At 47.3% G+C, this 12,412-nt stretch overlaps 1 protein-coding gene across 6 annotated transcripts in view; it reads right to left on the reverse strand.

Annotated features, from left to right (window-relative positions):
• Nucleotides 1-7,793: 7,793 nt before the first annotated feature.
• Nucleotides 7,794-12,412, reverse strand: part of Rhobtb1 (Rho related BTB domain containing 1) — a 73,825-nt gene continuing 69,206 nt past the window's right edge. For all 6 annotated transcript variants that reach the window (XM_052163559.1, XM_052163560.1, XM_052163562.1 and 3 more), the window contains 3 exons: nucleotides 11,834-11,922; nucleotides 8,707-8,812; nucleotides 7,794-8,236 (listed from right to left, as the gene is read on the reverse strand). In XM_052163559.1, coding sequence (XP_052019519.1) covers nucleotides 8,058-8,236; nucleotides 8,707-8,812; nucleotides 11,834-11,922 — 374 coding nt within the window. In that variant the 3' untranslated portion in view covers nucleotides 7,794-8,057. The remainder of the gene's footprint in view (nucleotides 8,237-8,706; nucleotides 8,813-11,833; nucleotides 11,923-12,412) is intronic.

Genomic DNA, 12,412 nt, shown 5'->3' on the forward strand with positions numbered 1-12,412 from the left:
GGTTTCTATGAGTAGTAAAGGGATGAGTTTTTTCTTTTTATTTTCTTTCTTTCTTTAAAAAAATGATTTATTTTGTATATATGAGTACCCAATAGCTGTCTTTAGGTACACCAGAAGAGGGCATCAGATCCCATTACAGATGGTAACAAGCCACCGTGTGGTTGCTGGGAATTGAACTCAAGACCTCTGGAAGAGCAGCCAGTGCTCTTAACCACTAAGACATCTCTCCAGTCTGGGATGAGTTTTCTTCACCCATAGTTATTCTCTAGCACGTGGTACCTCAGTCAATGTGTCTCTTCTGCCTTAGTCTGTGCTTTGTCACTTAGACAAAGTACCCAAAGCCAGGTAACTATCAAAGCAAGCAAGTAAGCAAGCAGACAGACAGACAGACAGCTGTTTATTTGGCTCATGACTCTGGGGTCTGGGACATCCAAGGTTGGGTACTATAGCTATGGAAGACCGTATGATTTTCAGTGACCCCTGGGAAAAGCTGGAGAGGCCAAGGAGCCATGAGTGGGAGGATGCAGAATTTGAGGGGCAAGTTTAATTTTTATACCTAAACTTGCTCTGAGGGAGAACTGATTCCTTGCCTCTATAGTAGGTCTCACTTCCAAATGCCAGCACTGTGGCATTCAAATTTCAACAAGTTCAACAAAACTCAACACACGGTTCAAAGGAGACAGAGTGTTTGGAAAAGTCTGGGAAGCCCGAGATCCCAGAATAAAGATGATATGGGAAAGGTGGCTGAACCCTTTCAGGTGTTCTTGGATCTTCCTGGCGTCCCTTCCTCTGTCCCCATGCTCCTTTGTTTGCCTTTAAGACAGTGGCTCTCAGGCTGGAGAGATAGCCCAGTGGTTAAGAGCACTCACTGCTCTTCCAGAGGTCCTGAGTTCAAATCTAAGCAACCACATTGTAGCTTACAACCATCTGTAATGGGATTCAATGCCCTTTTCAGTGTGTCTGAAGATAGTGACAGTGTACACATATAGATAAAATAAATGTTAAAACAAACAAACAAACAAAAGACAGTGGGTCTCAACTTTGCCAGCACCCTGACCAACAGTTCCTGGTGACGCCCAAGCACCTTATTTCATTGCTTCTGCATAACTGTAATTCTGCTACTGTTATGAGTTGTGATGTAAATATTTGATATGCAAGATATGTGATATGCGACCCCCCAAAGGGATTGAAATCCAAGGGCTGAGAACTGCTCTTTTGAGAGCTTATTTCCAAGGCTCACTGTGTGTGAGCTTAGGGCCACTCTAATTGTCCCATCTGAGAGGGCGTAGACAATGCTCATCCACTGCCCCCAGCACCACCTAAGAACTTGGCGAAGGTATCTTTGAGGCCAGTCGAGCAAGGGCGCCTTCATTCACCCCCACCCCACCCCCAGTTCCTATCCCTTCCTTCTATTCACATTCCAAGGGCATTTCCTAAGTAAATCCTTTGCATGTGAGCCTTCATCCCAGGGTCTGTGTATGTGAAAACGGAAAGACAAACTCAAGGCTCTTACATTGGTGCGTGGTTATAATGCACTCCAAATATCTAGTTAAGATGGTCCTGCCCTTTATCTTTCGGGCGCTGGGAGGGTAGAGCCAAAGTGTGCAGCTTTGGTCCAACCAGTTGGGTCCAGGAAAGAAGCATTTGGGTGAAATGGAAAGAGCACTAAGGAAATGCATTGTAATTAGCTTATCGGAAGTCTAAACACCCAGGCTCTGTATGCAAATGTCAGCAAAATGGAAGCAATGCAAGCAGCCACGTGGCATTGCTGGGAGACAGGACACAGTGATTCCCCCTCCCCTCCTCTCCCCTCTCCTCTCTCCCATCCCCTTCCCCTTCTCTCCTTCCCCTCCCCTCCCCTCTCCCCTTCCTTCCTCTTGTCTCCCCTTCCCCTTCCCTCTCCTCCCCTCTCCTCCTCCCCTCTCCCCTCCCTTCCTCTTGTCTCTCCCTCCCCTCCCCTCTCCTCTTTTCTCCTCCCCCTCCCCTCCCAGTTCCCCTCCCCTTGCTTCCCCTCCCCTTCCCCCTCCCTTCCCCCTTTGCCTCCATTTCCCCCTCCCCTTCCACTTTATTTCCCCTCCCCTCCCCTCCCCTCCCTTCCTCTTCCCTCCCACCTTCCCTTTCTCTGCTCTCTTTCTTTCCTGCAAGCCCTTTATTTTAAGAATTAAATATTTCTGCTGTTTTTTCACTTAGAAATCACTCAGACATTTAAAGTGAAGGGCTATCTTGGTGGTGGTGTGGATGGGGTTAAGGCATTCAACTGGGGCAAGACGGACAGAGCAATCAGTGGTCCCAAGCCCCGTCATCCGTGTAAGTGGTGGTATTTACCATGAGGGACAGAGTACTAGGAGAAAGCGACATTTTTCATTTTGTTTTCTTTTTTCTTTTTCCAACAGAGTATGGAGGATTTGCGAGGCAGTGTGAACGATCTGCAGCAGAGGCAGGTTATATTTTCTTGAGCTATGTGTAACGACAAAACTCAGAAAGCAGTTTGCAGTGTATGTGGACAAGCTCGCCAGGGAATGATTTTTCCCCTGAGCTCCAAGGTGTAATTGACAAATAAAAATTGCAATTGCACAGATTAACGGTGTGCAAGATGATGTTTTGATACCCTTGTGTATTGTGAATGGATTAAAAGCTGTAGAATCCTTCAAAACCAGGAAACCAGGAGTCTTAATATCCTTGGGACTATAGGAAAGTTGTCTTTTTTTTCCTTTCATGAGAGTTAGATGGCCTAAAAAAAGCAAGCCCAGACAAGACCAAATAACTCATCCTTATAGCTCATAACATGCACTGTCAGGAAAACCTATTTAAGCTTCTCAGGTGGCAGGAAGCTAAACCTAGTTTCTCTCCTTGCTGTACAGAGGACAGCCTGTCGCCTGTCTGGGTCAGAGCCGGTCAGCATATGCTGAATCATGTTGTCTTGGAGCAGGGATGGGTCAGGACTTTTATCATCAAAGCTTGTCTTTCCACGTAGGTCCATCATCTATCTGCTCAGGAGCTTGTGATTAGTTATGTCTAGAGAGGGACCTGGAATCCTTATCCTGTTTGGATTTTGATCCTAAGGCATGGGTAGAAAGGTTCACTGTAGAGATCAATGTGGGTAGGGGAAGAGAGAGAGAGGAGAGGGGGAGTGGGAGGGGGGAGGGAGGGAGAGAGAGAGAAAGAGAGAGAGAATCTTGATCAGTATTCCCATTACCAGTGGAATGGGAAAGAAAATGGGGGTGAAGGTCAGCAACAGTCTACCCAATTGGACTAATTGAAAAGTAACAATTGGACATATTGAAAAGTAACAATTGGGATAATTGAAAAGTAACAATGGGGCTAATTGAAAAGGAACAATTGGACATATTGAAAAGTAACAATTGGACATATTGAAAAGTAACAATTGGGCTAATTGAAAAGTAACAATTGGACATATTGAAAAGTAACAATTGGGCTAATTGAAAAGTAACAATTGGACATATTGAAAAGTAACAGTTTTACCAATTGAAAAGTAACAATTGGACTAATTAAAAAGTAACACCTGAACCAACTGAAAAGTAACAACTGGACCTATTGAAAAGTAACATCTCAATGAAACCGGAAGAGCATGGGAAATATGTATCGCAACTAATACACTCCATATCCAGCCATCTTGGCTCTGCGTGAAAACGGGTGCAGAATGAGAACATTGGGAACTAGCAGAATAGAAGTGGGTGAACTAGTAGGTGGCAGCAGGAAATAAAGGATTGACTGGACATTCTGCCATGTGGCTGGATTTTCAAACCAGAGAGTTGGCGAAGGAGAGGACAGGTGAAGTTTGTTGTAGAACACGTTTGTACGCTGCTTATAGCACGAAACACATGCCATCTAAGGATACTTGCATGTTTTAAAGGGCAGAGAGATCGGATGTGCAGCTATGGGTGACTTGCATTAATCAAGGCAGACACTGCACCAAGTACAGCAGATCATGGGTGCCACAAGAGTCAGGTCCCTGTGGAGAGACTGGAGGCTTTACAGGGGAAGTCCTGAACTGACACTCCTCACAGTATTCTCTGCCATGTTGTAATATAGCCAGGTGACTCTCCCCAGGTGTCAGCAGATGCTGCTAACGTGCTCCTGGGCTTCTCAGGCTCCACACCCCCAAGCCAGGCAAATTCACATTCTCTGTAAACTTTCAATTTGTCATACATAATCAGTTATAGCAGCAAACACCACAGTCTCCATAAAAAAAAGTCAGTTAAATTTTGAGATATGTGGTCACCTCATAAATTAGCACGTTGGAAAAGTACACAGTTGTGCTGAGAATTTGGGTTTCTTTGACAATAAGAAATGTCATGTGAACGTGGATTTGTTTTAATCCCAAGTGTGGGATATGGAGCTGCTTCAGATCGTCCACAGCAGCTGATTATGATTTGTCTTGTGCTCTGGCAGGGGCGTGATTTTGCCTCCTGAAGATAGATTACATTTGTAGTTCTGGGGACTTTTGAGAGGGTGTAAAAATGCCAGAGGCCCGAGAGGCAGTGGCAGCGGCTATTCCCCCTGCTGCTGCTCTTGAGGCTGTAGCTGGATGGATTCTCTCTGTTGGGTTGCTGGGTTGCTGGTTAGAGATATCTTCCCAACTGAGATTGGACTTGTCCCAAGGAACTCTAAGCCCCTATCAGTAGGAAGTAGTCTAAAGAGGTCAACACCCCTCTCCCCTCTAACCTTCTTTCTCGCTTACCTGGTGTTGGGGGGTTGGATGGGGTAAGGATGGAGTAGGGTAGCAGAGGGAAAAGAATCCTGTAAAAGTCAAAAGTACGGTTACATGCAGCCATGGCCTAGGTGCTTAACCCAACCGCCATGCTTCTTGCTAATGGCTCCTACCTGTTTATGAGCCTCGTGCTTCTGCTTGTTGCTTTGTGATTGCTTACAGTTGCAGACCAATGCACACACCGCACACACGTTCTTTATAGCAACAACTTTTAGGGAACAGTCAAATTCTTTCAGAAAAAAGACATTACTACTGCTCGCATACCAGAATCTGATATGTATGTATGCATATACATATATAATATATGCCTATCTGTCTGCCTATCTATCTATCTATCTATCTATCTATCTATCTATCTTCTGGAAGTAATTCAAGAGAAAGGCTTGTTAGTCTTGAGTTACAAAGCATTCATTTCAGACACACGGCACCGACATTCCCATACTTGGGATACAGATAGTTCTCCCTCTGGTGCAATTTAGCCAGAGTCAGGAGATAGGAAAGCTGAATTTGGATTACTTGAAAATTTAGGATCCTTGACCTTTTGAAGTTCGTTGCTCATATTAGAATGTTTAAGCTCCTTCTAAACCAGTAGGATCTGTGGCCTTCCCCCCCCCCATCCCCAAGATGCTTCGCTAGAGATACTAAGATCCATGCAGGGTTTTCAGGCTCCCAGGGAGAATTTACAGTAACTCCGTGCAGGTTCTGACTGCTCTGGTGTGCCTGTGTGCAAAGTCCCAGGGGTGGAACTGCACATTGACATGGGAGGCATTGGATGCATCTCATTGCTGGTCTCCTATGGCTGGTTTTTATTTTCTGTGAGGGTCGACTCTTCCCCATGCAATTATGAAGAACTCAACCCCTTCATAAGATCTCATGAAAGCCTTTGCTTACATCTAGAAGTCATAGATAGCGCCTTCTAGAGTTTTTCCTCAGACTTGCATTTGAAGAACTTCCTCATGGTCTTACCAGTCCAGACCTTTTATTTAACTGCTCTCAGGATTTTCAACCATTCCAGCAGAACAGAGATGTCACAGTCTCCATTCTTCAAGGCCACAGGGCACCAAGTGACCCATGGCATTGTCGAAAAAAGAGCAAAGGGGCACACATCCCATCCAAACTCACGCTTTTGCAGTTCAACAGGCTCCAAGGGCACCAGACCTTTAGGGGGTGGTAGCTTTCGAATCGCTACTAAAATACACGTGAGGATGTTACACAAAAGTCGAGGCATTTTTTTTATAGCTAAACAATTTTATTGGCTTCCTGTGAAATAAAAAAACAAAACAAAACACAAAACAAACCGTCATGGTTAAAGGCGGATCAGGGTCAACCAAATGAACCAGCCACTTGGTTCCAGCAGCCATGAAGAACATGAGAGGATATTATTGCTTATGCCCCATGTTCTTGAATGTGTCTGTTGTGTTTTGGCAAGAATACAATCGGATGGAGCTTTGGTTGTTAAGTTCAACTGGGACTACTCACTGAAAACAGAACCTCTAGGTGGCTCTGTGCTACTGCTCCTCAAGTCTTGATGTATAACCTCTCCTTCCACCCACCTTCTCAACCGTCAGCCATTTGCCCTATTAACAAAGGGAGAAGTCTTTATCAGCTTCCCCCACTCCTACACCGCCCACCCCTCCCTCTCCGCCATGAGAGGGTGGTGCCTTCCTCGATCTTTCTAAGTTCTTGTATCTGGTATGTGGTCATGCCAGAAACCAACGCCTGTCTGTGGTCGACACAGATTTCCAAATCCATATGGCATTTGGAGTTTGGACTCAACTGTCTCTTTCCCATCTTTAGAAAAACAAAACAAAACAAACAAAAAAAGGAAAAAAATCAATAGCCCTTAGCATCAGTAAGGTGACCTCCCAACAGGATGAGTCCCAGTGTCCAGCACACAACATCCCATGGTAGGTGTGGAGCTGTGACTCTCTGTTTCATGTGTGTGTGTGTGTACACATGTGTGAGTAAGTGTGTATACTCTAATGTTTTAATCTGCAGAGAGGCAATGAACAATGTTGATGCCTTGAGAGCTCCCCTGCTTTGTAAGTTCTGTTCTAACACTGACCTTCCCAAGGGACCCAGGGTCCGAACTACCACGGAATAGCACCATTCGCTATGCTCTTAGTGTTTGGCTCTTTTCCCTGCTGGAGAAGGCAGGACCTGGTACTCCCTCTCCCACCCCTCCCCCAGCTTTGTGCTTTCACAGGCTCCGTGGTGAGACCGCTGAAGAAGCAGGTGATCTGCCTTAGCCTACTTCAGTGGTGACCTGAATTTTCCCTGGGAAGAGTTAAAAAAAACAAAACAAAACAAAACAAAACAAAAAAAAGGCAAAAACTTGTCTTACAAAGTGAAGTTGGCTGCAGGTGTGAGGCCAAGGTGACTGACCTGTAGACAGCGGCCTTTCCCCCTTCCTTATCTCTGTTTGCTGGGAGAGGCACTGCAAAGCCACAGAACACTGAAAGCCACCAACCCTGACACAGTTATCCAGGGGTAGGACTGGAACGGTGGCGTTGCAGGGAGCCAGGTCCAGCAGTCAGTCTTGCCCTTGATAGGATTGGGGTTGAATAAGCCCTTCTAATGATGATAAGGATTATCCTCTTAGAATCTAGAAATTTTAAACAGTAGGATATTTGCCCGCACCATAGTTATATGGCACAGATAACCATATAATTACTAGCACGTTAAAGGGAAATTTTGTAAGTAGGTAATTATAACCAATGTCGCTCATCAGAACAAAGATTAAGCGCTTCCGGCTTGTGTTTGAGGCCTTTCAGTCCAACCCCTTACCTCACAACAGAAGGATAACTCTGTCATTATGAGTGACACTCGGTGGTCACATGGGGCCCGACAGAGTCACAGGGGGTGGGGGGGGGCGAATTCACGGTTCAATGCGTGACCTATAAAATTAAGTACTGCACAGCATTGTCACTGCAGCGAGATACAAGAGTCCATAGAAAAATACTCTCCAATCTGGAATCTGAGACACGAAAGCTGGGTTTTGTTTTTCTTTGTATCAAAAGGAAGAAAGTAACGGACTAAAGTGTAGTAAAGCTTCCTCGTAAAGAAAAAAAAAAAGGACATTGTGAGTCGAAGGAATCGGGAGAGTCGGTCGTCATTCCTTTTATGTCCTGGCTCGATGAGAAGCTTGTGCTTTGATCCTGGTGGAGATAAATGCACACGCGTGGAAAAGCCAGTGCCCCAAACCCTAACTGCGCAGATGGCTAAGGAGACTGGTTTGTTGGTTTTTTTTTTTTTTCAGTAGAGCTGTCAACGGTGGAGGTGGCCCATGGCTGGCTTTCGTGGGTAATGGTCCCCTCTCTCCTCCTCAGGCGACGGCCGGAGACGACGAAGAGGAGTGCCAGAAGCACCACTTTCTCCTCGTGTGGTGCTTGCTCAGCGCCAGGTCCTCTTTCTCGCGTTCCCTCTTCACGCGCTGGTAGTGGTCTTCCTCCTTCAGGTACCACACAGGGGGCCAGCGGTGCCGCTCAAAGTACTCCTGGTTGTCTGGGGGGAAGGAGAGCGGGGAGATACTGTCTGGGATTCCTGCTGTCCTGGGTGCTGGGTCCTGCTTTATGCTACCGGCCAACCTCCCAGTGTGCTGATGAGGTGGTCCGCAGATGCTAACCCTGAAGTCTAATATGTAGAATCTATACTAGGTACCCAGACCCCAAACCACTTGATTTTACCCAGAGTTCAACCCTGGCTGTGCACCCCTAAATGAGAGGAGGCCTTATTTTGGCATGCTCTGCAGCAGGGTACCCTCAATTCCACTCTCTTCCTCTCTAAGTAAGACATCTTGCAAAGAGATCCCCTCAACTGAAAATCCCCTGGGTCACGCCACTTGAATATGTGACTTCCACACACCCAAAGGGAACTGACCACGAAGTGCCCACCGAGTCTGCTCCCTCCCTCCCAAGGGTTTATGTAGAAAGGGCAAGGGATGGATGGCGGGGAGTTCACACGCACACTCTTACCTGCTGACTTGGATTTGATTTCCTTGCGGAACTTGGAACAGACGCTGTTGTAGTTGGTGCAGATGTGATGTAAACACCAGGCGGCTAGCTGGTTGGCATTGTGAAACTGTGGGAAGGGGACCGGACTGGGGTCAGGCTCTGTTTGCAGAAGCGAGGCAGTGGGCCAGTGGTATGGCTCAGCAGGTCAAGGGGCTTGCTGCCAAACCTGATAACTGACCTTGATCTCCAGGACCCCGTGGAGGAAGAAGGGGCCCTGACCCCTGCAAGTCACTTGACCTCCAAAGGCATGCTGTGGCATGCACACAAACATACGTGCACACACACGTGCATGCACACATGGGCAATGCTACAAAAATTAAAGCAAGCCTACAAAGAAACTAGAAACATTATGAGGGTGCAAAAGAGGGTGGAGGAAGATAAAGGCCTGTAATACAGGAAAACTCTTGTAAACAAGACCTCAGGGTTTTGACTTGGACTGTGGCTCTGCTGTCAGCCACGCACAGTGTTCACGTAGCTTCCCTTGCTCCCTCCTGGGATAGATGGTCCTCAAAATAAACTCCATATCACACCGAGAGTTTCAAGTATGCCTGGCTCTCCTGCCCAGCCTGCCCCCTGGCCCTCTGGTGATAGGTGACCCATGCGTGCCCTCTGGAAGGTACCAGCCAGCCTCAGATGGAAACGATGTCATCTCTGTTTACAGAGCCTTAGCAACGCAATCCTCCGTGTCACATGTCAGAGCTCAGCTTGCTGGGGCCAGAGATGGAAAGTGGAGAAGGCAGCGTGCAGTGGCCCCTGTGTACCTGCCCTCTGGTTGTGTAAGAGCGGGCACTGGGTGAGGTGTGGGGGTGGGGATCTGAATGCTCCATCCAGCTTTTCTGATGGCCCACTCCCCCATATCTCCTCTGATCTAGCAGGACATCTTTGCCCTTTGTCATGCATCCTGTGTTTCTTCAGCCAATGGGGAACTTGGGAAAGCCACAGTTCTTCTGATGCTTGGCTATCCATTCCTGAGAAAGCCACTCTGGGGAGACAGAACCCACAACCCCAATCATGGAGAGAGTTGGAGGCTGGTCCTTCCAGCTTCTCTGTGTGTTCAGTTTGACTCTGAGCTTGGGATTGGGGCGGCGGGGTGCTGGGTGGGCGTGAGGGTATCTGCACTAGCTCAGAGAACTGGCTGCACCCTTGCTGCCCTGATGATTTGAGTTCAGTGACTCAGTCTTTGGCCTCAGTAGGAGAGTTTGCACAGTGGGAGTCAGCGGTGGCAGCTGATCAGGGTTCCACTAACTGAAATCCTCTCTGGGTTAAAGGCTAAAGGATGGGCTAAGACACAGATATCATGCTCACTTCCTCTCAGGGTTTGTCCGGGCTTAGTAATCACACCACAGCCCGACATGTCTTTACTCCCAGCGAATTGTCCAGTAGGGCATTCCGAGTCACTTCAGTTTCTTCTCTGCAGGGTGCTAATGGGGAGAATCCAGTCCCAAACTAGGGGAGGGGATGTCTCCAAAGACCTTGAGTTTCAAATATTGGACAGCTATGGGGTTTCTACTGCAATGCATTATTGGCCCTCATTGAATGGGGCTTCAGATCGGGTTTTAGGAATCTGTGTTCGTGTCTGCTTCTCCCACTTGTCTTTGAAAGCAGACAATCTGCTGTTCGGAGAGAGCTGAGGGACTTGGGGGTCACACAACAAGTACTTGTCAAGTGTCAAGCTAGAGGGACTCGGCTGTTCCAAGTTCCAGTCTACCTTCTCCCTGTGAACGGAGCGATTGGCTATGGCCACACTTGGCTGGGCTGAGCAACACCTGCTCTGCTTGCACTGTCCCCTTTCTGAGGCCACTCCTCCCCTGTGATTGGGAAATGTCCATTTAAATGGCCTGACCTAAGACTTGGTTAGCACCGCCCTGAACAAAGGAAGCCAAATTCCACAGGCAGAAAGGAAAACACATGCACGCACGCACGCACGTATGCACGTACGCACATATGTAGGCATGCACGCATGCACTTACACGACAAAACATCATGCAGTCAGAACATATTTTGCATTTCCTGTTCCCGGAATGTAAACAGCTGTTGATAAGTCTACGCTGGGACTGCATCATTATGCCTACACACCCTGCAGTGTGAGAAAACCTCCCCTCTTCGATTTACAGCTCTTTCTTGAACATTCTTTCTCCCTTGGTTCTCAGTCTGTAAGGTCGGGAGGTCATGGGTTGCCATTTTCATGTCTTAAGGATGAGGAGACGGAGGCGGAGTTTATCTTTGTGTCCAAGACTTTAGTTGGGCATTGCCTTTCTCTGGAAGAGGTGTGTGGGGCTATGTGTGTGCATGTTGTGATGGTTTGTACACACTCGGCCTGGGGAGTGGCATTATTAGAAGGTGTGGCTCTGTTTGAGTAGGTGTGGCCTTTTTGGAGTAGGCATGGATCTGTGGGCATGAACTTTAAGACCCTCATCAAAGCTGCCTCCAAGTCAGTATCTGCTAGCAACCTTCGGATGAAGATGTAGAACTCTCAGCTCCTCCTGCACCATGCCTGCCTGGATGCTGCCATGCTCCTGCCTTGATGATAATGGACTGAACCTCTGAACCTGTAAGCTGGCCCCAACTAAATGTTGTTTTTATGAGTTGCCTTGGTCATGGTGTCTGCTCACAGCAGTAAAACCCTAACCAAAACACATCTCCTACATACATGCATGGATGAAGTTTGTGTAAGGATCACGGACACTGATATTAACAAATCTGATCTTAGAAAACTCCAGGGGAGCATTAGCAAACTGTTCATTTTTTGGATGGGGGTGGGGGTCATGTACAAAGATTTATGGAATGTTCTAGAAACTTACTGTTCTTGGCCAAGTACTTGCCCAAGAACTCAAAGAAGAGGCAAGATTTCCCCCTTGGATATAAAAAGCTGCTGTCTCAGGAGGGTCAGGTATTGGAGGGTCCCTGTTCTTTCTGGCAGATAGCATGCTTTTACATGAAATGTAAAACTCTCTGATCTCCTCTGCATATGGGTGTACTTCTGTGACATCTTTATTTGGGGAGATGTGACGGTGGGAAGCTTTGTCAGCATGAAAGTGGGCTCATGGGACACACCCCTGAGATAGCAGGAAAAGGCTCATACACTTACCTGAGCCAGCTCCAAGTAGGAGAGGACTTCACCATCGATGCCCACTCCACTGACAGCGGCCTTGGTGAGTTCCTGGACAGCGTGCTGCTCTGGGGAAAGAGAGGGCAGGACAGGGTTAAAATGCCCACCCTGAGCCAGCCCCCTGGCCTGGGGGGGGCTTGTCTTGGGGGGGGGCTCTAAAGAAAGACAGAAGGTGAATGACACAGTTCTGGGCAGACACTGGGAATGAATCCAGGGCTGATTCAGTCTCCAAGCAAGGTACTTAGGCCTCTAGGCCAGCAGTTCTCAACCTGTGGGTCGTGGCCCCTTTGGTGTGTGTGTGTGTGTGTGTGTGTGTGTGTGTGTGTGTGTGTGACATATCAGATGTCCCTTATATCAGATATCCACATTATGAATCATTATGGTTATCAAAATTACAATTACAAAGTGACTATTAAATACTTTTAAGATTGAGGGGTCTCTATAACATGAACTGTAGGTAAGGGTCCCAGTATTAGGAAGGTCGGGAATCACCATTCTAGAGGGTTCTTCTAGTCTGTGTTTCTCGAATACTCAGAATCCTCCAGACCTTCCTGACCC

Source organism: Apodemus sylvaticus, chromosome 19, assembly GCF_947179515.1.
Source record: "Apodemus sylvaticus chromosome 19, mApoSyl1.1, whole genome shotgun sequence".
Lineage (NCBI taxonomy): Eukaryota > Metazoa > Chordata > Mammalia > Rodentia > Muridae > Apodemus > Apodemus sylvaticus.